This window comes from Rhinatrema bivittatum, chromosome 3, assembly GCF_901001135.1.
Source record: "Rhinatrema bivittatum chromosome 3, aRhiBiv1.1, whole genome shotgun sequence".
NCBI lineage: Eukaryota > Metazoa > Chordata > Amphibia > Gymnophiona > Rhinatrematidae > Rhinatrema > Rhinatrema bivittatum.
In genome coordinates, this window is record NC_042617.1 from 486,786,810 (window position 1) to 486,814,468 (window position 27,659).

Genomic DNA, 27,659 nt, shown 5'->3' on the forward strand with positions numbered 1-27,659 from the left:
GCTCAGTACTGAAGCAGTCAGACCACCCTCTTGGTGGAAGAAATGCTTTCTTGCTCTGCCTTTGCCCATGTTAGCCAGTCATCAAGGTAGGGATGGATTAAAACCTCTTCCTTTTGTAAAGCTGTAGCCACCACCACCACTTTCGACGTTTGTAGAGCCGTAGCTAACCCAAAAGGTAGAGCCTGAAACTGAAAATGACCACCTAACACGGCAAACTGTAGGAAACTCTGGTAGAATTTCTGAATAGGGATGTGAAGATAGCCTCTGTGAGAGGTTAAGAAGTCTCCCTGTCTTACCGCAATAATTCAGTGTCTCCATCCGGAAATGAGACACCTTGAGAAACTTGACCTGCTTTTGATCCAAAATGGGATGAAAAGAATAGTCTATTCGGGACAATTAAATATATGGAATAACACCCCTGACCTCACTGGGACCTTGGGACTAGAACCACTTCCTGAACACTGAAAAGATTGTCCAGGGTCACCTTTGTTGCGTCCTGCTTCCGAAATAAGCGACCACCTATCTCCTCAAGCAGAAACCGGGTCCCTCTGCTCTCAATGGGAACCACAGGAGGATCCTGCATCTCTGGAAGAGCTATCCTTATTTCTTCTCTCTACAGATCAAAAGAACTGAAATCTGCCAGAGGACTGAAAATGCTGAAATGTAGATCTGATAGGAGTCGCAGAATCTAGTAGACAGGTAACTCTGGAAAACAGCATAAAAATGTAATTGATAGACATAAGATGAGATCAGAGTACCAAGGGAATTAGTATATAAAGAGGAGAGGGCCCAGGACAGAATCCCAAAGCACACAGACTGATAGCGGGATAGCAGAAGAAGATCCACCAAAGAAAACACTAAAAGTACGATGGGAGAGGTAAGAAGAGAGCCAGGACAGGGCAGAATCCCAAAATCCAAGCAAGGATAGATTATCAAGGAACTGGTGGTGATCAACAGCAGCAGATAAGTCAAGGAGGATAACGACTGAGTAAAAGCCTTTGGCTTTAGCCATAAATAGGTCATTGGAAACTTTGGCAAGGCTGTTTTTATGTAGTGAGTGAAAACCAGACTGGAAAGTATTAAAAATGGCTTGAAATATAAGAAAGTTAAGATACTTGACCGTGCTGCTGTTCACTGCCACTAATTTTGAAGCAAAAAGGAGGAGAGAAATGGGATGATAGTTGACAGGACAGATAAGGTCCAGTGAAGTTTTTTTGAGTGGTATGATCACAACTTGTTTAAAGGCAGCAGGAACAGTAGCAGGGAGGACTGAAATTGAGGATGCAACAGATAGAAGGGATCTCTGTAGTGGAGATACAGCTGAGGAAGTGGGTGGGAATAGGGTCAAAGGAACAAGTAGTGAGCTTGCAAGAAGAGAAATGATGGGCAGTTTCCTCCACTGTGACTTCAGGAAAGGAGGAGAAAGTGGCAGGGCTAGGGGAAGAGTAGAGGGGAAAACTGGGTGAGATGGATATAAAGGTGACCTGGTTGAGAACTGAAGACTAATTTTTTGAACCTTGTCATGGAAGTAGTCAGCCATAGTTTGGGCAGTGTGAAGTGCTTCTTTTCATACCTCAACAGCAGTGTCCATTTCATTGCGATTTGGTCTTGATGTTGTATAACAAGGTCACCATATAAAAGTGCTAAGCGAGCCTTTGCTGGAAAAATTTATTCAATTATTCTCTGCTTCTCAAGGTGCTGATGCTGCAGTTTATTAAAGACCAATCATCAGTATAATACTAATATTCCATCTTGAAAACAAAGGGATTACAGGTTTGTATATTGTGTTCAATTTAAAAAGTAGTATAATCGCTAAGTTTACTTTGAACTGCCATGATTTATTTGCTACCACTTAATTTTTAAGTGACCTAATGATTTAAAAAAATGTTTTGTATTCTTATAGGAAAAAATCTGAAGCTTTCAGTTTGGAATATTTCTTCTAGCTCAGCTGGACTTAGCAATCAAGTGTGATTGACAGTTGGGCCTATCATATCTGTTCATACTTCATTATTAGTCACAACCAATCTCAGACAATAATGGCAAATTTTCTTCAGTGTTTTTTTTTTTTTAAATCTACTCACACCATTTGAAATCTAGACTCTTGACAATATGTCAACTGTGATCTACCAAGGTACATGATGCTGTTCCCTAATAGTTTGTTTGTGAAGTTCACATTTTATTTGCTTCCCACTGTACTTGTTTGTTCATACAATTTATTTCTGAAAAACAATTTCAACTTTTATATGGAATTCTGAAATAAATATATACAAATCAATAAATGACATAAGACAGGTGTACAAAGAAAATGTAATATCTCAAAGCCCACTGAAAAAAAATGGTAATACCCTTCCCACTTATGTTCCTTCTTCCACCCCATAGCTACTTTCAGGTTCTTTAACTTCCAACCTACCTTTTACATCATACTCCTGGGGTGGGTCAATGGTGCAGGGACACAGTGTGGGCGCCTGCTCCCTACAGCTACTGTTCCTCTCCACCAGCATGTTCTCCCTTTCTAAACAGTTTATTTGCATATCTGATAAAAAATAATTGTCAGAAAGCTGTAGAAAACATTTATCTATTCAATGTATAAACAACTGACTTCCATTTGTTAAACAGCAGAAGAACAAGACTTCCTCTTTTCTTCACCTCCAGACATCCATAATCTCTGCAGTTATAGCACAAACAAATATTCTGATACAGTTTAAATAATCCCTGTGGTTTAGACAATTTGGATCTGATGCTGTCTGGCTTGACTACTAGCTCAAACTAAGCATTATTCAAGTGGACAAATTTTACTTACATTGCAACATGAATCACGAAAATTCGTTTGTTACCATTTCAGAATGAAGAACTGATGCTATTTTTTTCATTTTTAGTTTAATTGTTTATAGATAATTCTCTTTTGAATTATACTGTCTTAACATTTTATTCCCCCCTCACCCCCACCCAATCAACCCTACTCTGCCCAACAGAATTCCCCAGCATAATACAGAGTACAGCTACTATTGGACACAACTTCCTTGAAGTTACATATAATATTTTCTTTTAAACTAGTTATTACTTTAAAGCACTGGTACTCTCTCTACAATTCTGGTATTCAATAATCTCATACTCTGGTCTGGATAAGCAATGCTGAAAGATAATAGATTTTTTTTAAATTTTTTCATAAATGGAATGAACTATAGCTTATGCAGTTTGGCGTTCACAGCATGCATATTTCTTCCCACACTGCAAAAGTGCAGAGCTGGGGGTGGGAGAAGATGCCCAGCAAGTAACATGCAGGGATTTCATTTTAACTGCACCAACTAGGCACCTGCTAATAAAGCAAAATTACTTTAATGCACTGTCTATTAAAATATTGTCTGGCAATACATTAACTGAAGATTTTACCTTGTATTTTAGAAATGTACTGTTTCATTTTAAGTAAAATTGGCATTAGAAAAATGAAAGAAGTCTTTAACTGATAATTTCCTTTCCTCTAAGGAAGGAAGGTCAATTTACACCGGTGGGTTATGCATTCCTAATTGAGAAAACTGATTCGCTGACATTATTGACATATAGCCCTGCCCCATCAGCCTACCAGTATCTCTAGAAAAGCCAAACTGTGAACAAACTGATTAAACTTGTAACATGACGTAACAGTCAATTACTCATTACTTCCTGTTAATTAGGAAGCACTGAACTCAGTAAAAATTTAACATCAAGTGATCTTAGGGGCTGGTTTTCCACTTACCAGTCCTTCAAATGACTCATAACCAGGAACGTATTGTATCGTCCCCGAATAAAGGACAAACTAAAACCAAAACCAAGTAGGAAGCCCAGGACAGGTTGTGAATTGGCGTGCCTTCCTTGGAGGATAGGAAATCATCAGGTAAAAAGTATTTTCACCTTTCTCTGCACTCAGGCAGACCAATCCACACCAGTGGGATATACCAAAGTTACTCCTGAAACAGGTGGGAGGCTGTCTGCGCACCTGTCAATATAGCCCATGTGCAGGCTGCATCCTCTTCAGTCTTAACATTCAAGCAGTAATGCTTGGAAAAAAGTATAAAAGGATGACCATGTTGCTGCCTGGCAAAGCTCAACCAGAGACAACTGAATCTTCACCCATGAGACTGCCTGTGCTCTAGTGGAATGTGCCCTGACTTGCCTAGGCAATACAACATCTGCATCCATATAAACGGGCTAGTGTCGCCCTCAACACCGGCTCCTCTTGGTATACCTCCATGATGGAGAACAAACAGCCGATCAGTCTTCCTCAAAGAGCGAGTAACCTTCAACATAAGAACATGCCATACTGGGTCAGACCAAGGGTCCATCAAGCCCAGCATCCTGTTTCCAATAGTGGTTAATCCAGGCCATAAGAATCTGGCAAGTACCCAGAAACTAAGTCTATTCCATGTTACCATTGCTAGTAATAGCAGTGGCTATTTTCTAAGTTAACTCAATTAATAGCAGGTAATGGTCTTCTCCTCCAAGAACTTATCCAATCCTTTTTTCAAGTACCGCCTAAGATTCCACTTCACATTTAAGGGATGAAACAACTGAAAATCCCACTCATGTCTCTCCCTGTCCAATGTGGGTAGTGAAATAAGACTGATTCAAATGAAAACACCTTCGGCAAAAAGGAAGGTATAGTCCTGAGCTGCACCACTCCTGGAGTTATTCCTAGAAACTGCTCACAGCAAGGAAGATCCTGCATCTTGGAAATATGCCTCACCGAACAGATTGCCACTAGGAAAACCATTTACAAAGTAACAGCTACAAGAAGAAATCACATAGCGCCCAAAAAATAGGGTCCAATAAAAATCTCAATACCAGATTAAGGTCCCAAAGAGGTAAGCGCAAGGGAGGCCCAGATGCTTGACTCCCTTCAAGAACCTAGATTCACCTGGATGAAGCACAAGGACCTACCACTAAACCACCCTCCATGGCATGCGAGAGCCACAACCTGCACCTTCAGGGTGTTTAACGACAAGCCCTTAACCAATCCTTCTTGCAAAAATTCCAAAATCAGCAGGATTTCTACTGAGAGGGTGAGAACCTCACACCAGTTCTCGAAAACTCTCTAAACCCTAATATAAGGGCCAAATCATAAGATGGAACTGACCTGGATTTTTAAGCATTAATTCCTGGTGCAGAAGATCCTCCCTGACCAGCAGTCTCATAGGTTTTCCCACTAGGAGTTGTGGGAGGTTAGCATATCATAGTCTCTGTGGCCAATCCAGAGCCACCAGCACAGTCTCAGAATGACTTGCAATCTTCTGAATTAACCTACCGATCATTGGCCAGTGAGGGAAAACATAATACTTTGTTCCGTAGCTACTGTTGGACGAGAACATCAATTCCCAATGCTCTGGAGTCCTTTCTGCAACTGCAGAACTGTGGCACATTTGCTTTTATGTACCTTGCCATTAAAGCCAGATATGACTGCCCCCATCAAAAAACCATGAGCTGAAAGGCATCATCTGCCAGCTCCCACTCTCCTAGGCCTGCCTGCTGAGAAAATCGGCACATTGTCCTTCCCGGCAATGTGAGAGGCAGATAAAACCTAAAGATGTTGCTCTACCCATGCCATGAGCATCTATCTCCATTGATACCTGACTTCTGGTTCCGTCCTGATGATTTATGTAGGCAACTGTTGTGGTACTGTCTGACCTTATTCTAACCACTCAATCTGCCAATCGATCAGCAAACCTTAAGACATATCAAGTGAACTGCACGGGCTTCCAAACAACCGATGGTCCACTGTCGTTCCTTGGCATTTCAATGACCTTGTGCAATCAACTCTCAACAGTGAGCCCCCCAACCCAGAAGGCTTGTGTCTGTCGTGAGCATCAACCAATCTGGTGTCTCCAAGGGCACTCCTTTCCTGAGGTGGTCCCATTGTAACTACCACTGCAAATACTCGCTCACTTCTATCAATAAGTGGAGCATTCCTGCGTAATCCTGTGAGTGCGGATTCCTTCCTGCGAGGACCACATGCTGAAGTGGCCGCATATGTACTCTCGCCCAGAGTACTACATCTAATGTAGCCATCGACCCCAAGATCTGTAGATAAGCCCACACCATTAGAAAAATGGTCATCCTCAAGGACTGAACTTGAGCCACTGATTTCCAGATGCGTTTCTCTGGCAGGAACATTCTGTCCTGCTCCGTATCAAATTGCACTCAGGGGTATTCCAGGGTCTGTGATGGCAGTAAACTGCTTTTGATTAATGTCACCACCCAGCCTAACTCCTGAAGGAGGCAGATCACTTTCAAGATGCGAAATGACTTTCTTCCGTACTCTTGGCTTGAATCAACCAGTCATCCAGATATGGATGGACTAGAATAACCTCCTTGCGTAGAAATGCCACTGCTACTATCATAATCTTGGAAAAAGTTCTGGGCGCCGTAGCTAGACAATGTTAGGGCTTGAAACTGATAATGGTGCACTAGAATGACAACATGATGAAACCGCTGATGTTACTTTTGAATGGGGATATGTAGATAGGCTTCTGACAGATTGAAAGACATGAGGAACTCCCCTTTCTGTTCCTCAATAATTACGAAGCGTAAGGTTTCCATTCTGAAGTGAGTCATGCGCAAATGCTACTTGAGTTCCATCAGATGCAGGACTGGTGAGAAGGAATCCTATTCCTTCTTGGAAATGACAAAATAGAATATTACCCCATATTTTCCTGCAATCTGGGATCTGGACTCATGGCCCTGAGGTCTAGCAGCCTTCTTGAAGTAGCCTCCAATGCCATTCTCTCTGTTAGTGAGTTGCATGGAGAGACCATAAAGGCATATGGAAGAGTTCAGTATAGCCATTTCTTATTACATCCAAGTTCCACTGATCCATTGTGATTTGGTACCACCTGAGATAAAAGTGAGATAGAAGTCCGCCTATTTCCAGAACCAGTAAGTGGATCCCTGTACCTTCATAGTGAAGACTGAGACACTCCGAGCCCGAAGTCTGTGTCCTTACATGGCTTCTTAGGTTGAAAGGACTGATCTTCTGAAGGGACGCCACCTTTGAATCACTGCCCTTCTCTAAGGACAAAATCAAAAGAAATCCCTGGAGTGAGCTTTCGCCCCAAAAGAATGCAAAGCCGCTTTCTTGTACTCCAACAATTGTGGAATTTTGGATTCACCCCATCTATTTGTCATCTTCTCCAACTCACTCCCAAACAAAAGAGAACACTTAAGGGGTAACTTCATCAAATTACACTTAGAAATAGGATCTGCCGACCAGTTCCACAACCACAACAGATGCCTTGCTGCTATTATGGAAACTACACCTCTAGTGTAGTCTAGTACACCTCAGCTAGAAATGCAGGACCTGGTTCCAACACTGGCCCACTATCTGCTCCCATTCCTTGAGTCTCTTGAGAGAGACTCAAACCTGCTTGAGCCAGTGAGCAGCAGCAAGAAGCCATTTGAAAATTCATTGCTTTGGCTTCAATGCCTGCTTGAGAATGGCCTCAATCTTCCCAGCTTGGTCATCTTTCAGAGCTGCTCTCTTTTCGACTGGGGTTGTGGTTCGTTTGGTAACAAAGAAAACCTAGGTATTAACCTTTGGGAATTGCAACTGCTGCCTTGCCTTCGGATTCAAGGGGTACAGACCTGCCAAAGAACACCCCCTTTAAAGCTTGCCTCTGGGGTTTCCACTCAATTTCAATTAACTCAAACTGGTTCCAGGAGGGGAAAGAAACATGGTGCCTTCCACAAGGTAACCAAGATAGGATCTTTCTTTTGTGATTCCATAGCATCATCCCCATCTACTTGGAGTGTTTTCAGGGTCTGAATCAGACCTGGCAACTTGTCTTTGTGAAAGAGAAAGAGCAGAGTCTTTATGTGGTGTGAAATCCAATCTCCACCACAATCATCTGATGGGCATGATCCTCATCCTTCTTTACTTCCTCAGGGGTAGCCTCTCTATGGTGCCTTCCTGACCTGGACACCAACTGGGATGACCTATGATGAGCCCCTTTTTACTGGGCTGCTTCGCCTCTACAGTATGCCTTTTTAGAAAGGCTTGAAACCCCTGGAAAGAACTCCACCTAGGAGGGGGATAAATCCATTCCAGGAACCACAGAACCAAACATGGCACTCTCCAATCCCTCCCCAGGAACAAGGGGGGGAGGGGAAATGTCCATCATATCGCCTCCCACTGAGTCCTCCATCAGTGGAAGGGATGCCATAACAGTGGCAAAATCCTTGGGAGGAAAACTGCCTTGAGCCTCCAGAAGGCACTGGCACAGGTGATGTGAGAGCAACAGCTGAATTGCCCTTATATGCCAAGTCGCACAAATAGCAAGGCGTTTAGACTTTTTTGTCCCCGGCACCATTATCCTCCCCAAAAAATGTCATTCTTTCCATTCAGTCCCTGCAAGCACATCAACGCGTGTACCCATGCAAATTATGCACCTAATCTAGGCTGTGGGCTTGTGTGCATACATGCATGTGCATGCCTACATTAAGCCACTGCTGTATTATGTGTAAGCACGCATGTACAAGAACGCAGGAAAAAACTGATTACAGCCAACTGAGTCTGCGATGTGGGACCTAGTGAAAGCTGCTTGATCCATGCTGCCTCTACTCTCCACTAACTCACCAGAGGTTAGAGAGGTGGTAAGGATAGAAAACACAGAGAGAGATATGACCTGGTAAAGAAAAAAAGAGGGAGGGGGCCTTACACTTCCCTCCTTTCTCTGTTTTACCTGAACTTGGCCCTTCCCTGGCTGAAAGCATGATCAGGTCACGGGTTATGGTGCAGGGTGGGCATAAACCTTCACCGCTGAGCTCTCCCTCGTCCTTAAGTTTAAGCCTGGCCAGGCATTGAGACTTAAGCTGCTCAACTGAGGGAGAGACCAGTCGGGTGTCACTTCAGGAGCTCAACCTCTTCAATCTATTCTTTTTTTTTCTCTGTTTTAAATACGAGCAATCCGCTCTAGGGAGACGCATGTCTACCACCTACTGGAGACGGAGAATACTGGCAGGCTGTCAGTATATGGCTATATATCAGTGACGTCAGTGAGTCAGTTTTTTCTATCTCTATGTGCTGGTAGAAGTGCATAACCCTCTGATGTGGATTGGCCTGCATGAGTGCAGAGGAAACTTGCCTCGTGCTAAAATAATCTTATTTTTCCTAACAAAAATAAAATAAAGGTGTGGAAACACCGAAGGGGCTAGAAGCATATGCATTTGAAAGTATTTTCACTATGCATCCGCATGTTCAGCACTACCAAATGATTTAAATTCTATCCATGGCTACCACACCTAGTGCCAAGCCCATATTAACAATAAAGAACATGATTACAGTATAATTTCATGCATGATTGAATTTAAAAAGGAAAAATAGTAGCATTAAATTTACTTTAAAACAAACTGTTGTTCAAAGTTCTCCCCAGTCTCCATTTACCTTTTCTCACAATGAGGGCCCTTAAAGAGTAACATTTCAAAACATAATTCATATACACTATCCACATCTCAGTTTTAACATAGTAATTGAATCACAATCAGCAATACTGTAATGTCACAATACCCTGTTCATTCTCAGCTTGTGTACTAGTGGCCTTGTTCTTAAGATCACAGAAGTCCATGTCATGATCCAAGCTCATGTCTGAACTAGAGACTGTTTCTGCAACCAAAATAGATTTAAAAAAATACATTACAGAATATAATGGCAGATATTTTTAGTTTGTGTTTAAGGTATTTACTCCCTATGGATACTAACTTTATGCTAAAGAATGGAGGCAAAGGAGGATTTAAGGCAATACTTCCCAAACATTTAGCCAATATGACCTCATTTTAGTACTTGAAAAATTCATATGACTGCAGAGAACGACCAAAACAAATTTGTAAGGGTACAGTATCTTTCCAACAATAACTCCATTCTTACCCTCCCCGCAGTCCAGCTGATGCTCTTTCAACCTTCACCCCTCCCTTAACTGCTAACCCTAACAAAGGACCCTCCCTCGTAACCTCCATCCCCTCCAATTAAACCCCTCTACATCCTCCAGCCTATCCCCCCTCTCTCTCTGTCTAGCCCTTTTTATGGCTCCCCAGTTGATCCTCCCTTACCCCAAGCTCTTCTTACAACTTCCAACTAAAGCTCTGCCATTTCCTCTTCACTCTTATTCCCATCTCTATTTCACTTTCTTCCCCAACCTGTCTCACACATCCACAGCTGATCCTCTCTCATCCCCAGCTCCTCTTACATCCCACAACCTTCTGTCATTCCCCCTCTTACCCTCCACAGCCAATCCCTTATCCACCCCACAAATCCCCCCTGTATCTAATACCTCCCTTCATACAGCACCTCCACCAAACACTACCCTGGTCAGAGTCAGCAGCAACATTTTCCTTTGGACTATGGGCCAAAGGTAGATGACAACTGGTGGGATAAGAGGGCAGGCTGCTGACAGGTGCAATATTTTTGTCTTGAGTATGTTCACTGGTGGGTGAGAAGACCGGTAGTAATCTCGACCTGCTCATACACTCAGCCCTCCCCTTCCGTCATGGCTGGTCCCAAGCCTGACTGTGATTTGCAAGCAGCAACAGCATTAGTAATGAAAGTCAGCACGGGGCCTATGAGGTATTGCAATCTCATAGGCTTTGCAGCGACCCTGATCCCCCACTCATGTAGAGCTTCCTGTTACCACAAACTTGTGTCACTGCAGGGCCTGTGAATAAGTGCTGATTCATAGGCTTCGTGCTGACTTCCATTACTAATGCTGCTGCTGGCGGTATCCGAAGTGTGCACTTGTGACCCCAGCTGAAGATTTTGTGACCCCATTTGGGAAGCCCTGATTTAAGGCAAGTGGGGCCAACTTCAGTTTTAAACAGCCACAAATGTTGAGATTACTTACCTGATAATCACCTTTTCCTTAGTGTATGCAGATGGACTCAGAACAAGTGGGTATAGTGTGCTCGTGCTAGCAGTTGGAGACGGATCTGACGTCAGCACGGGTACATATACCCCCCCACAGGAAGTGAAGCAACTCAGTAATCTTCCTTGCAAAAGCTGTTATGGATATATATGTACTGACGATCAATGAATTAGTGAAACAGGATTCCCCTGACCGATTGATAGTAGCTGGAGACCGCCAGCGTTCCCAACCGGAAGCGTCGACACCTGGTAGAGGGGACGCTCTCGTGTAAGAAATTACATGCCTTACCTTGAATTGGTGAAACCCATGTATACTGGCAGCTGGGCGGGATGGTGAGTCCATCTGCATACACTAAGGAAAAGGAGATTATCAGGTAAGTAATCTCAACATTTCCTAGCGTGTAGCAGATGGACTCAGAACAAGTGGGATGTACAAAAGTTACTCCCGAACTGGGCGGGAGGCTGCCTGAGGACCACGTAGGACTGCCCTCGCAAATGCTGTGTCCTCCCTGGCCTGAACATCCAGACGGTAAAATCTGGAAAAGGTATGGAGGGAGGAACATGTCGCCGCCTTACATATTTCTGCGGGCGACAGCATCCTAGATTCTGCCCAAGAGGCCGCCTGTGCTCTGGTGGAATGAGCCTTGACCTGCAGAGGCGGTGACTTCCCGGCCTCTACGTAGGACGCTCTGATAACTTCTTGATCCAGCGGGCTATGGTGGGCCGAGAGGCCGCTTCCCCTTGCTTCTTCCCGCTGGGGAGGACGAACAGATGGTCCGTCTTTCGTACTGCTTCTGTCTTTTCCAGGTATCTGGGCAGCAATCTGCCGATGTCGAGATGGCATAGCAAACGCCCGTCTTCTGATTTCTTCAAACCCGCCGTAGTTGGCAAAGATATGGTTTGGCTGAGGTGAAACTGAGAGACTACTTTAGGTAAGAAAGAGGGAACCGTGCAAAGATGGATAGCCTCTGGAGTGATTCTGAGAAAGGGATCACGGCAGGACAGCGCTTGTAGCTCTGAGATGCGGCGTGCGGAACACACTGCCAGCAAGAATACCATCTTCAAAGTTAGCGAACGGAGAGACAGGCCCCGAAGGGGTCTGAAGGTGGATCCCGCAAGGAAATCCAAAACTAGGTTGAGGTTCCACAGGGGCACCAGCCACTTCAGTGGCGGACGAATGTGCTTGACTCCTTTCAGGAAGCGGGAAACATCTGGGTGCGTGGCAATGGTCTTGCCATCCCTTCTGGGACCGTAGCAAGACAGCGCAGCCACCTGAACCTTGATGGAGCTTAGGGAGAGACCCTTCTGAAGCCCATCCTGCAGGAAATCCAGAACAATAGGGATTGTGGTCGCATTTGGATTGGTGCCATGAGTGTCGCACCAGGCTTCAAATACTCTCCAGATCCTTATGTAGGTGAGGGATGTGGAAAACATGCGAGCTCGGAGGAGTGTATCTATCACCGGCTCCGAGTAACCTCTTTTCTTCAGTCTAGCCCTCTCAATGGCCAGACCGTAAGAGAGAATTGAGTCAGATCCTCGTGGAGGATGGGACCTTGACGAAGCAGGTCCCTGAGAGGAGGCAGGGGAAGAGGCTCCCCTGACAGTAGTCTTCTCATGTCCACGTACCAGGGTCTTCTTGGCCAGTCTGGTGCCACTAGAAGAACTAGGCCCTTGTGCCTCTGAATCTTGTGTATAAGGGCGCCCAGCAGGGGCCACGGCGGAAAGGCGTATAAGCAGGGTCCCCGGAAGCCATGGTTGAACCAGGGCGTCGATCCCGTGCGAGAACCTGCAGATAGTCCCAAGCCATGGGCCGGCCGGCTCCCATCAAGGACCGTAGACGCGTCTGGAGTTTTAACCTTCTCTTGGTGGTGAGGCTGACTTTGTCTGCCTGGGTGTCGAACTGGACTCCCAGGTATTCCGGTGATTGGGAAGGCTGTAGGCAGCTCTTGTTTAGGTTGACTACCCAACCCAGGCTTTCCAGCAGGGAGATCACTCTGTTGGTTGCCGATTGGCTCTCGTCTCGGGATTTCGCCCTGATCAGCCAATCGTCTAGGTAGGGATGGACAAGGATTCCTTCCCTTCTGAGCGCCGCTGCTACCACTACGATCACTTTGGTGAAGGTCCGCGGCACTGTGGCTAACCCGAAGGGCAAAGCCCGGAATTGGAAGTGCCGTCCCAGAACCTTGAAGCGTAGGTAGTGCTGATGATCCCGATGTCAGAAGCCTACCTGCATATCCTGATCCAAGTCCAAGGCCTTGAGGAATTCCCCTGGCTGTACTGCGGTCTTGACTGAGCGCAGAGTTTCCATGCGAAACCTCGGGACCTTTAAGTATCGGTTGACTGACTTGAGGTCCAAGACGGGTCGGAAAGTGCCCTCTTTCTTGGGTACCATGAAATAAATGGAATAGTGCCCAGAATCTTTCCCATGCAGGTACTGGGATTATGGCTTTCAAGGACAGAAGCCTCGCCAGGGTAGCTTCCAATGCTGCCTTCTTGTGGATTGGACACGGAGATTCCACAAACCTGTCCGGAGGGATGTGATGGAAGTCCAGATAATAGCCCTCTCGGATGATGGCGAAGACCCACTGGTCCGACGTAATCTCGACCCATCTGGGGTAGAAGAGGGTTAACCTGCCCCCTATGGCTTCGTCCCCCGGATGGATCGGCTGATTCTCATTGTGGAGTGCGGCTGGGCCCCGAACCCGAGCCGGCTCCCCTCTTGTGCTGCTTGGTCCGAAAGGACTGGTTCCTGGCCTGAGCACGAGGAGCCTGGTAATGACTCCTATAGGGAGTGAAGCGTTGGGAGCTTCTACCTCTGGAGGGCCTCGGAAAGGTGCGCTGGTTCCTCTTGGACCTGTCTTCCGGCAATCGAGGTACTGGAAAGGCGCCTCATGAGCTGGCTCGAGGTTGCTGCCAAACAGGAGAGAACCCTTGAACGGCATTCTAGTGAGACGTGTCTTAGAAGGAGCATCGGCTGACCAGTTCCGTATCCAGAGCTGCCTCCTGGCAGCTATGGAGGATGAGACCCTCTTGGCTGTCGTACGGACTAGGTCGGAGGCGGCATCCGTGAGGAACGAGAGAGCTGACTCCATGTCCGCTGCCGGAGCATTGTTCCTGACCTGTGACAAACAGGAACGCGTCACCACTGTGCAGCAGGTTGCGATTCGCAGAGACAGGGCTGCCACCTCAAAGGTTTGTTTCAGGATGGCGTCCAGGCGGTGGTCATGAGCCTCCTTGAGGGCCGCCTCCCCCCCCCACTGGAATGGTAGTGCGCTTGACCACAGCGCTAACCAAGGCGTCCACCTTAGGGCACGCCAGCATATCCTTGATTGCCGGGTCCAGGGGGTACATGCCAGCCAGGGCCCGACCCCCTTTGAATGAGGCCTCCGGTGCATTCCACTCCAAATCGATCAGCTATTGCGCCGCTTGCAGGAAGGGGAAATGGCGGGCTGTGGGACGAAGACCCTCCAGCAGGGGGTTCCGCGTGGATGCCTCCATGATACTGGGGCCTGGAATAGCCAACTCCGTCAGGCACTGAGAAACCAGGTCGGAGAGATCTTCCTTGGGAAAGAACCGCCTCATAGTTCGGTATGGCTCTATCCCCGAGGGAAGTTCCCCTCCTCGGGGGGTTCGGACTCGTCCTCCGAGACATCAGGGTCCGCATGAGCCGGAATGCCCGGAGGCGGGTGCCCGCAATAAGGGCGAGAAGGTCCAGGGGCAGGGTCAGCCGGAGCGGCAGCAGGGCCTGGACAGGAAGCTGACTGCATCTGTACAAAGGCATGGATTCCCTTAAATAAATCCACCCAGGAAATGGAAGCGGTCTCTAGCCGTCGGGGTACCAGGTCCCCCGGGATTCCCGGTTGTTCGAGACGGCCCGCTAAATCCGGGGTGGCCCCTGGGGAACTGTCGGTAAACCTCAGTTGAGACTGGTCCTGGCCCGAGGCTCCCACGGCCTCCTCACATTGGGCACAAAGGGAGTCTGGCTCCTCGCTCTGCGTGGCTCTAAGCTGGCACGCTGAGCAGAGGCCGAAAGCTTTCACGCCGGAAACAGGAGGTGCCGCCTCTGGAGACGCCGGGGCGTTTAAATGTTCCATCGCGTCTTGCGAATGCAGGGCGCCGGCGCTTATGCTGCCAATAATATGCGCTCAATAATATGCCGTCAGCAATATGCGCTCAACAATAATATGCGCTCAATAATATGCGGTCAGCAATATGCGCTCGATAATATACAATATGCGCTCAATAATATGCGGTCAGCTATATGCGCTCAATAATATACAATATGCGCTCAACAATATGCGCTCAATAATATACAATATGAACATATGCTTAGCAATATATATGCTGCGTTGTGCGCCCATCAACAGGCGCCTATCATGGGCGCTCAATACCTGAACAAGGCAGACAAAATGGCGACCTCCACGGCGTGCCACATGCAGGCAACGCCGCCGATCCTCGTACCTCGGAGACCAAAAAGTAAGAGATGTACGCCTTACCTGATCCTCGGCGCTTCCTGGCTGTAACCCGGGCGGTCTCCGGCTGCGGGGGGAGAGGGGAAATACCTTCACCGCCGCGCTTGAGGAAATGCACCCGCTGCCTCTAAGCCGCCGAAGAAGGACTTCGTGCACTGGTATCACCATTATCTCCTTTGGAGTGTCTACAAATTGTAAGACCTCCAACATTTTGTGACGAGAATCTTCCTCAGTCACCAATGGAAAAGGGATAAGTCTCAGACATCTCTGACAAAATTGGCAAAGGAGAGGTCTTTCGGAGGAGATAGTCGCCTCTCTTCCAGAGGGGTGAAGGCTCTGAGAGCAACTCCTAGGAAGCTTGTGAAGAACCATTTGAAGATGCATCTCCCCATGGATCATAGGGACTTTCCCCTTCCCCTGGAGGACTTCCCGATGGAGGAAGTATGCCAAAGCCGAAAGGGTGAGAAGGCATCGATGGATGCGGCATCGGCACAGAGGGAATCGATGCTGGCACTGAGGGCACAGATAGCCCCGATGGGCCTGGAATGTGTTAAGGAATTGGTGGTTCTCGTGGAGGGATCTAGCAAGGAGCAGATTCTTCCTTCTCGAGGAACCCGGTATTGGTATTGGGACCTGCGGAAGCCTCGATGGATGACTCAGTGCCAGCATGTCCGGTGGCACGGGTTGAGTTGGCAAGGCACCGATGAACGTGTCGAGGCGCTCGAGGAGTGCTGCGAACATCAAGAGCGCCGGTTCCGGTATGGGGGCTGGCACCGGCAGTGATTGGAAGCCTAGGGCATTCAGCACTGCCTCTTGGACCATGCCTTCCAATTCCTCCCGAAAAGCCGGCATGGGTAGGAGGCAGGCTTGGCGTCACTGGAGCTTCCACGGGGGCCCGTAGAGGCTCGGTGCCCAGCACCAGTATCTGTGGGGGAACACCTAGGGGTCCCGGGTCCAGAGGAGGATGGGGGCTCCTCTCCCTAGGCCCTCTTCACAGGCTGCTCGATGGACGTCTATGCCACCACAGTATCTGTGCCGGCACCAGTCAGGGATACCTGTCTGTGCCGGTGTCTGTGTTTCCCTCTGTGCTCGTCCAGTCCTTCTCCGGCACAGAGGATGATGACGCTGATAACTTTGATAGTGTCGGTGACAGACGGTCACCCACTTTTGATGTTCCTGGCGGGGTGTCTCTGAGGTCGATGGCGCCTGAACTGACATCGATGGAGCAGAAAGTTTTGAACCAAATAAGTGCGCCATCTTGTCCAGATGAGTGCGATGTCATTTGGGGGTCATTTGTGCGCAATTAGGGCATTGGCAGATGTCGTGAGAGGGACCTAAGCACAAAACGCAAACGGTATGCAGGTCCGCAATGGACATGGTCCTCGGACACTCGGAACATTTTCTGAACCTGGTCTCCACTGTAAAAAAAAGGCAGGTGTGTGGTCGATGACCGTCGGGCACTGATAAGAGAATGCCGCCGGGAATCGACCGGAAACTACAGGGAAACACCAAGCGCCGGAGGAACAGTGCGCGATGGGGGACCCCGGTGAGGGTGATTTTTAGAAAGATTAAAAGTTTTGTGAGGAAAGTTGAGAAATTTCTCACAGAGCTCCTAAACCGCGAGGCAACTGCTGCATGGAAAAAAAAAAAAAAGACTGAAGGGGATCCCCTGGTGGCTACAGGGTTAGTGGCATGCTGGGCATGCTCAGTGTGCCAGTCAGTCAAAGTTCTAGAAAGTTTGACAAAAGTGTTCCATGACAAGACTCCTTCTGATGGTATCACCCATATGTGGGGACTACTATCCTGCTTGTCCTGGGAGAAATAAGTGTTATGTGGATGACATAGATTTTTATTCCTAGTGATAGTCCAGGAAACAATCCAATACAAATGATACTGTGTTGTATGGGCCAAAATTAACAATTGTTTTTTGCATAATACCTATTGTTAAACTGTGAGAAGACAGTGATCTTATGGGTTGGAAGTACATCGGTGCCATTACCTGTATCAATTCAGGCTGGTGTAGCAAAGTTAGACTTGGCTATAACAACACACAATTTGGAAGTTACCTTGATTCCTCTATCTTTCAAGTTACATGTCTCTAAGGTAGCAAAGATGGCCTTTCATAGATTATTGCAATTTTCTTTATTATGGATTACCAGCAAAATTGATCAAGGTTCTACAGTTAGTCCAAATTTTGGCAGTTCGGCTTATTTTTGATCTGCCCTGGAGGGAGTCACTTACCCCATTTCTGAAGCAACTTCACTGGCTATCTATTAGGTATAGGAAACAGCTTAAAGTGCTAATCATAACCTATAAAGCATTGCACAAAGAACATGGTTTGAGAGAGAAGTTGGAGGGGTACGTTTGTCTACTCCGGGATTATTGGTAGTCCTTGGGCACTACAAAATAAATGGAAAGGCCCCATCCCCGCTCTGACGGGGGAACCAGTATCACTGTCTGCAAGTTTTAATAAAGTTTTAATAAAGTTTCTCAAATAGCCTGTGGGACAATGAAGGTCTAACGCACATCTTGAACAGAATCTCCAACACCCACTGGTCAGATGTTACCTGGGTCCACTCCCTGTAAAACTCCGATAGACGTCCCGCCCTACAGGAACCAGAAGGGAGTGAACCTACAGACCCTCACTAGGAGGACTCTGCCAGCCCCTGGGGCAGAACCAGCATTAGCCCTTTGCCTTTTGACTCCATGAAAGGACTTATCCCGGCCCCTGGGACAGGAAAAAGCCATGGAGGTGGCCCCAAATAACTGCCTCCCCCAATCAATACCTCTTAGAGGTCCGAAATTGCCCCTGACATCTGCCTGCCCTATACAAATAGCAGCCCTTGTCCTCCAGCAAACACTAGGGCTTTGGGTCTCCTAGATTCTTCACCAGCTGGTCCAGATCATCTCCAAACAGGAGTTTGCCCTTTAAGAGCAATTTTCCCAGGTAGATCTCAGACCAAAAGGCAGTTGCCCAATTACACAGCCACAGCAGCTAACGCACCAGAACTGAAAGGGCCACTGACTGGGACAAACGCCGCATCAAATCGTATGCCAAAAATAGCTGCCATAGACTCCATCATGACTGCCTCCTCGATCTCCACTATCTGCTATATTCAAGGGAGGAGAGCCTGAACCATCAAAGCCAAAGAAATAGAAATCTGGAAATACATTTCTCAGGGGCGGCTCCATCTTTCTGTCCTGTGGATCCTTCAGGAATGTGCCCCTCCTTCCACAGGAATGGGGGTCCTCCTGGTGACTGCTATAACCAGATGATCCACAACTGGGACCTGGAAAAACCTCTGCACCAAAACCGCTGCAAAAGGTTGACATGCCGAAGGCCCAACTCCAAGGACTCCCACTCCAACATCATTTCCTCTAATTCCAGGTGGAGCAGGAAGGCAGTACTGGTCTTCCTCTTTCCCTTAATTATAGAATCCCATATTAGAGTGTCCTGAGGTCTCAACTCCTCCATGAGGAAACAAATTACTTGCTCAATTAAATAACCAATTTCGCCCCTCTGAAAGAGATGGATCACCTAATCAACCTCTGGGGTAGAAAGGAACTCCCTCAACTCCAAAAATGCTGAGCTATTGGCATCCCTGGGCTCCTCAGGATTCCCCAGGTCCTCCCAAGAAGGCTCTGGCACTTCAATTGCAGGCCTTACCTTCTTGGCAGAAATCTGGGGAGAGGGGGACTGCCGTGGCCCTGCATGGCAGCAACCCAGGTTTGGAAAATGCTGAGTAAGCCTAGCGAAGAAAGTGGAAAACGCCTAGGAAACATGCTCCCCTGGGTTCTGGGGCCAAAGTAGACAGTTTTCTGCACAGCATCCCCTGCAGTAACAGCTGGCACCAAAACTGGAGGTAAATCAAACAACCCTTCAGCTCCTACAGCTTCAGAGCCATCTAGGTCCGAGCATGCGGTTGTACTCAAAATGGCTGCTCTCTCTCATGCCCGCATGAGAGAGAGCAGGTTAGTGTGCCCAACATGCCAGCAGGTGGGGAAGAGGCAACCAAGCCCTCCTGCGAGCTGGAACCAGGATCTTCCCCAATCAAGAGGCATGCCAGGTACATGGGGGCCTCTCTCTCCCACAGTCCAAAGGACCCCACATGCCTTGCAGCTCTGGCAACCATGGCCCAACTTCTCCATTAGCCCACCATGCTGCTAACAGTGAGGGAAAGAGCGATGCAGCCAAGTATTCCAACACCCTTCTGCAATCACAGCAAGACTGACCAGTGCACCCACTGCTGTCCCTGAACAGCCACTCCTGCTAAAAGCTCTCTTTGAGCTGTTTTGACTTTCTTTTTTTTTTTTTGGAGCAGCAAAGAGGGAGGAAAAAGGGGGGGTCAAAGAAGAATCCAGAAAAAGACACTGATCCAAGGCACGGGGGCAGACAAAAACTCCTCTCAGCAGGAGAATACAGAAAGCTAACCCCTTTCTGTTCTCTTTATTTTATTTTTACAAATTTAGGCTTCCCAGCCAAGCTCCAACCCCCCCTCCCCCCCTCAGGGGTTGGGAGCAAGGGCTCGCACTTCCAGCCGTAGCCAGGGTCTGGCTCAAGGATATGGCCTAAGATCCAACGACAGGCTGCTACACCATTCCAGTCCTACCATCTTCTGGAGGTAGAAAATACTAGAGTCCTGCTACTAGCATCACCTCCTAAGTAGTGGCTATGATATACATAGGAAAACTGTTTTTTGCCTCCATCTGCTGGTAGGGGGAAATAACCCACTTGTCAGGGCTGGACTGGTGTAGTAGGATGAGATAGAAGTTTCAGTGCGAACAACAATAAAATCAAACATTAAAATCACAACAAACACGCGTGATAAAATTTAAAATTGTATTATACGTTAACAGTAAAACAAGATTGGCCCACACAATATAAAATATCTCCAGCTTGTAACTACTTTAACAATACCAAAGACAGGCCTGTGCAAAATAAAATGCCTTTAGCTTTTTCTGAAAATCCTTTATATCTCTTTCGTTGTGCAGTCCTGCCAGTAAGGCAATCCACAAAATAGGAACTGCATAAGAGAATGCTCTAATGTGAGTCCACTGGAGTATATATGCACAAATATCTGGATCAACTACAATAAGGCTGATCTCAGTATGAGTGCCAGAGCAAGGACATTCAGCTTATCAGCCAGAGAACACGGACCATCAAATTAAATTAAGTTTGAGCAATAGGTGTATATATTGATAGAAATACCCAGAATCCTACTTCATTTTAAATTGACTGCTGTTTAATTTATTTAGATATACGTATCCCTAAAAGCATCTCTGAACTGTATAGGCTAAACTATACTCCAGTGGTCAGCAAAATTCAGAATGACCTGAGAGAACAGGATGACTATTTTATGTCCTGGGAAAGTAGAACTATAGAAAATGAATGTGTTCCCAAGGCTGATAGCCATGGACATGCTGGAACAAGCATATCTACCAGTTTTTCTGCCAATATTTAACGGGATGCTGCTTAGATTTATTAGTCACAGTAAGCTTTCACGGATAAAGTTACACACATTATGAAGGCCAAAGGAGCATGGGGATATGGCATTACCAAACGTGCAGACCTACTACTGGGCAGTCATGCTACACAAGAACATTTTAGTGCTATGACTCTCTATAGAGGTGATTTAGCCAAGGGGATAGCTCTCTCCTCATTACTGCTATAATTGGGAATTGTACTCACAGGCCAGAAAGGCACACTAGTTTTCTCATATCAAGCACAGTTAAAGTGTGTAAGACTGCACTGAAAAGTCTGGTGATCTCAATGTGTTCATTTTCTCCTATATCTTCATTGAGATACAATGCAGGCTATAGATACATATCATTTAGTATACAGGCTGTAGATTGGTGGGAACTCAGGTTGAAATTCTTGGGGCAATTATGGGAGGATGATAGTACCCACTTTAAAGTTTTTCAGAGTTCTTAGATCAGAGTATGGGATGAGGGAGGATTCACTGGCCCATTACACAAAATTGCTTAAGGGGCTGCAACAGCCTAGGAAAGGGGCTGGGAACCAAGAGTCACTCCCAAATACAAAGAATGTTTATACTGAAAGACACCCCTCCTCCCTCAAAAGGTTATATTACTAGTCTAGCCATTTTGGGATGTCAAACTCTTAATTTCTCTGATATCACACAGGAATAACTGAAATAGAGATTTGCAATTGGAGCTAATGAGGATTGGAAGGACATATAGAAAGTAGCACATAAAATATATCAATATGTAGTCGCAGAGTAAAGCCAATAACATCTTATACACCACACACAAATATCCCCCTCTTCTTTGCCAAGTTCTCTCCCATGTCATCTAGGATATGCCGGAGTGAGTGTGGGGATCAATGACTGTATCTACATGTTTGGTAGACCTGTCCAAGGATGGAAGATTTCTGGAAGAGAGAGTTAGGTAGGCGCTATTATGGTTGAGGAAATTGTTTTTACACCGGATCTACCTCTACTCATCAACACAGTGTGGAGAGCAGTTAATGAATACAGCCACAAGATATTTGGTGAGATCCATGTGGCAAGATTTACTAAAGTGACTACATGGAAATCATAATCTGTGTTGGACCACTGGCTTAAGCAGTTTATGAAATAGCAATGAACGAAAAATTAACATACTTGTTGGTAAATATTTCCTATGACTGGATGTGGGGAAGGATAAGAAAATTGGTTCTTACCTGATAATTTTTGTTCCTGTAGTACCACGGATCAGTCCAGACTCCTGGGTTTTGCTTCCGCACCAGCTGGTCAGAGAAAGTTCTGACAGACTCTGCCATATATACCTAGGTGCCACCCATAGCCTGTCAGTATTACTTAATGTCAAAGCAGAATAGTTGCCAACCAAACTAACTATATACAAGAACCATAAACTGAATGAAGCATTGACCCCCAACTGTAAACCAGACCCCATAACAGGGTAACACCAATAGTCTTGTAGATGAGAAAACACAAACAAATGCTGATGAAGTAGACTCTCTATTACCTCTATACAGTAAATGGGCGGGACTCTGGACTGATCTGTGGTACTACAGGAACAAAAATTATCAGGTAACAACCAATTTTCTTTTCCCTGTACGTACCCGAATCAGTCCAGACTCCTGGGATGTACCAGAGCTGTTACTTACTTGGGATGGGAACCAGAGAGGCCTGCTCCGAGCACACCTTCTCCAAAATTAGATCCCCCTGGTGCCTGAACAACAAGCCTGAAATGCCTTGTAAAAGTATGCAAGGACGTCCATATATCCGCCCTGCAGATCTCTTGTGGTGAAATCTGCTGGCATTCCGCCCAAGAAGCCGCCTGAGATCGTGTCGAATGTGCCCAAAGGCCTTCAGGCAAAGGCCGTCCACAGAGCAAACAAGCTGAATTAATAGCTTCCTTCAACCACTGGCCGATTGTAGTCTTAGAGGCCATGTTACCTCGCTTTGGACCACTCCAGAGCACAAAGAGGTGATCCGAGATTCAAAATTCATTAGTAACCTCCAGATAACGTAGTAGAGCCCTGCGAACATCCAATTTCTGCAAATCCCGCGAAAGAGGGTCCGACCTATTCAGACCTGAGAACGACGGAAGCTCCACAGAGTGATTCAAATGGAAAGAACTACCTTAGGCAGAAACGAAGGAACCGTGCGCAAGGAGACACCGGAATCTGAGATCCTCAAGAAAGGTTCTCTACAGCACAACGCCTGAAGCTTGGAAACCCTACGAGCCGAAGATATCGCCACCAGAAAGACCACTTTCCACGTTAGGTCCTTCAATGTCGCCCTTTATAAGGGCTCAAAGGGCGGCGCACACAGAGCTTTCAGTACTAAATTCAAATTCCAAGACGGACATGGGGAAATCACTGGACGACTTTTGGTGCCTCCCTGCCGATTGATGTAAGTCACTGTGGTCGCATTGTCAGATAACACCCTGACCGACTTCCCCTCGATCAGCGGGAGGAACGACTGCAGCGCTAATAAGACTGCCCTGGTCTCTAGATGATTGATGGACCACCGAGATTCTTCCGGAGTCCACTGTCCCTGCACAGAGTTCTGCAGGCAAACTGCACCCCAGCCGGAGAGGCTGGCATCTGTGGTAACTACCGTCCAATCTAGAACCACCAAAGGGACTCCTCTGCTCAAATTGTCCGAGACCAGCCCCCAATGTAGACTGGAATGAGTGGAATCCATCAGAGGCAGGTACTGATGGAACTGTTCGGAGATCGGGCTCCAGTGGGAAAGTAAAGCGGCCTGTAAAGGCCGCATATGAGCGAAGGCCCAGGGAACCAGCCCCACAGTAGAGGTCATAGACCCTAGAACTTGCAAATAATCCCAAACCTTGGGTTGGGCCTTGGAGAGCAATAACTTCACCTGACACTGCAACTTGGCAATCCTTTTGGGCAATGCTCGAACAAAGCTCCCAAATACTCCGATTGGGAGGGGAATCAGGTGACTCTTGGTCATATTGACCACCTAACAAGTGTCTTCAACAGCCGAAACACTCGCTGGGTCACTTCCTGGCAAAGAACTTCTGACTTCGCCCGAATCAGCCAATCGTCCAAGTAGGGATGCACTAACAATCCCTCTCTGCGAAGTTGTGCCACCATGATCTTGGTAAAGGTTCTGGGTGCTGTAGCGAGACCGAAGGGCAGAGCCTGGAATTGATAATGCCGGCCCAGAATTGCAAATCTCAGGAACTGCTGATGATCCTTCCTGATCCCGACGTGTAGATCTGCCTCCGTGAGATCCAGAGACACTAGGATCTCTCCCGGATGTACGGACGCGATTACCGACCGGAGCGTCTCCATGCGAAACCTTGGGATATGCAGGCATCTGTTGACCCGCTTTAAATCTAGAATGGGACGGAAGGACCCCTCCTTTTTTGGTACCATGAAGTAAATGGAGTAACGGCTTGTACGCTGAGCTGATGGAGGGACCGGAACAATGGCGCCCAGGGCGAGAAGACGTTGCACCGTCTGTTTTACCGCCTGACGTTTCGCGGCATATCGGCAAGGAGAGACCAGAAACTGTTGGCGTGCAAAATCTAAAGTGTAGCCGTCTCTTATCACAGATAGAGCCCACTGGTCCGACATGATCTCGGTCCATTCCTCGTAAAACAGAGAGAGTCTGCCCCCTAGCACTGGAATCGAAGAATGAACCGGATGCCCATCATTGTAAAGTTTTTCCTCCTGGAGCAGATGGAGAGGTACCGGGTCTACTGAAATGCCGCCCTCGAAAGGACTGAGGCCAAGACTGCTGTCTTCCCGTATTCTGTCAGAACGACGAAGCGGACGCTCGGGGCGTTCAAGCCCTCTGGCCACCTTGAAAACGAGACCTTGAGGAAAAAGAACTTTTCGACTTTGGCCTGTCTTCTGAAAGACGATGGACCTTATTCTTTCCCAAAGATTGAATGTCTTCCAGTTCCTTACCAAAAAGCAACTTCCCTTTAAATGGGAGAGAGCCCAACTGCGATTTAGAAGACACATCCGCAGCCCAGTTCCATAACCACAATAATCTTCTAGCCAAAACCGCTGAGATCATGGACCAGGCGGAAGTCCACAAAAGATCATACAGGGCATCCGCACTGTAGGCTATCACCGCTTCCAGGCGCCCAGCCTGACGAGCTTCTTCCTCAGAGAGAGACTCGTTGGCCTGTAGCTGCTGCACCCAGCGAAGCCCAGCTCTCAAACCAAAACTACTACACATTGCTGCCCGGACCCCCAGCACCAAGACTTCAAAATTTCTCTTCAGCTGCAGCTCAAGCTTATGATCTTGCAAATCCTTGAGAGCCGTACCGCCCGTGACCGGGACAGTGGTTTTCTTTGTAACCGCAGCGACTGCTGCATCAACCTTCGGGACCCGGAGAACCTCTAGAGCCTCCTCAGGCAGAGAATAGAGCTTATCCATAGCCTTCATGACCTTGAGCCCCATATCTGGGGTGTCCCATTCCTGTAGAGTAAAGCCGTCGCCGAGAAATGGAAAGGGAAGGCAGTAGGCGGGCCCCTCAAACCCAATAAAACCGGGTCCATAGACCTTAAGGACGCCTGATACTGCGCCGTCTCAATGCCCAACTCTTAAAATAGTGGGAATTAGAGGAGCCAGTTTATCCCTATGGAATAACCTGACTACCTTATGGTCGTCTCCGTCCATGCCATGGGACTCTCGTGCAGCACTCTGCTGCTGGTCCCCGTCACCCTCTACCCCCCTCGGGGGAGTGGTGGCCATGTCCTGATCCTCTGGGTCCAGAGAAACATCAGAGGACAAATCTTAATGCTAGCCAAATCTTAATGCTAGCCAAAGCCAAGATACCTTTTCGCAACAAATAAAAGACCTGGGAGTCATCCTAGACAGTGGATTCAGCCTCAACAAATTCGTTAATAACACTACAAAAGAATGTTTCTTTAAACTACAAACCTTAAAGAAACTAAAACCACTCCTCTTATACAGAGACTTCCGCATGGTACTACAGGCCATCATACTCCCAAAACTGGACTACTGCAACTCCCTCCTTCTAGGCCTACCAGCATGCACCACAAAACCACTTCAGATGGTCCTTAATGCCTCAGCAAGAATCCTCTCAAATGCCAAAAAAAGAGATCATATTACCCCAATCCTTCTTCATCTCCACTGGCTCCCAATTAAATTCAGGTTCCAATTCAAATCCTTAATGATGATACATAAAGCTTTGCACAACATCGCACCACTCAAGTTAACATTCCAAATTCAACTACACACATCTACAAAACCCACCAGAAGCGCTTATCAAAACAGACTAACCACCCAACCGGCTAAATCCTCGCTGAGGAAACGCGCTCTATCCACAGCGGGCCCTTCACTCTGGAACTCGCTTCCTCCTGACCTTCGCCTTGAACCATGCCACGCTACATTCAAAAAGAAACTTAAGACTTGGTTATTCAAACAAGCATTCCCATAGAACCAAGAGCAGGAAGAAAATCAGTCACATATTTTCCGATCACCCCAGCATATTTCACATAACCTTGTTATTTAACCATGTTATTTTCTCATTAACCCTCATGTTATTTTACCAACCGCTATTGTATTTTATTTATTGTCATTTTTTATTGCCATTTTTCATTGATATTTATTGTTGTTTATTTATTAATTATTTATTAATTGTTATTGCATTTATTTTCATTTATTAATTGTTATTTATTAATTGTTAGCATTGTTATATATATATATATTTTATTCTGTTTCTTGGATTAACTATGTTCATTGTAAACCGCTAACTTGAAGCGATAGTTACTGTTCATTGTAAACCGGGGTGATATGTATATTATACAGGAACCTCCGGTATATAAATCCTTAAATAAATAAATAAATAAATAAATCAGACTAGTCCTGAGGCACCCTGGACCTTAAGGAGTGCTTAGCCTTGGGGGCCTCATGATCCGTCCGGGTCCTAGCCTGCTTTCTGGGCTTAGGGGGCAAAGGAGAGGAACTCAGATCCCTGCCCTGTCTTTTTGAGGCTCTTCTGGCTCTGAAAGCCTTATGTAAAAACATAATAAAATCTGAATTAAAAGAGGAGGATGAAGAGGAATCCTCCTCCTCTGTAGGGACCTCTCCCATAGAAAACAGGGGTGGGCCCGCCGATTTAGACCCCCCCACGGGCAGACGCTGCCACAATAGAGCCGGCGGCAAAATGCCGTCTCCCGACGCGGCCAGCCCTGCCACTCCGAAACCATCCAAGGTGGTGCCCATTCCCTCGCTCAGTGGGAACGGGGCAGAAGGAATCTCCAGCAGCTCCCCGAACGTGCGGGTGACTGACGTAACGCGAAGCATAACACCCCCCCCCCCCCCCGGTGGTTTGCAAGGTGCCCTCACCTCCTGGCATGCAAGCAGAGCACAATTCATCCCCCAATAAATGAATGCGCGCAGAGCCGCATGCTCTTCACGCTGACCTCCGCAGCATGTCGGGCCGTGAGAGGAAAAGTAAAAATCAAACTGTTTGTTTTTTTTAAAGCGCCGATCGGCAGAGAAAACCCAAAATCAAAGGAACCACAGGCAGAGGGAAGTGAGAGTCAGAACACCAAGTAAAAGGTTTTGTTTTTTTTGGGGGGGGGGGGGGTTACTTGCCCAGCACAGGAAGGGTCTTGCCGCTAGGTCTCCATGGGTGAGTGAGCCGGGCTCTCTGGTGTCAACCCCTAAACTGCTGAAAGAAGGCTATCCGATCCTCGACCACAGCCGCAGCTGCCTCATGAACCAGGAGGGACTGCTCTTCCCCCTGGGAGGCTGAGGAGATCCTTGCTGTAGAGATGTCTCTATCCTTTTTTTTTTTTTTTTTTTATCAATTAAGAAAAAAAG

General features: G+C 47.0%; 1 protein-coding gene across 1 annotated transcript in view; it reads right to left on the bottom strand.

Moving 5' to 3' along the window:
* Window positions 1-27,659, bottom strand: part of TDRD6 (tudor domain containing 6) — a 408,994-nt gene that overhangs the window by 29,670 nt on the left and 351,665 nt on the right. The window contains 2 exon segments of the mRNA XM_029596059.1: window positions 2,411-2,533; window positions 9,533-9,628. Of these exon segments, the coding sequence (XP_029451919.1) occupies window positions 2,411-2,533; window positions 9,533-9,628 (219 nt within the window).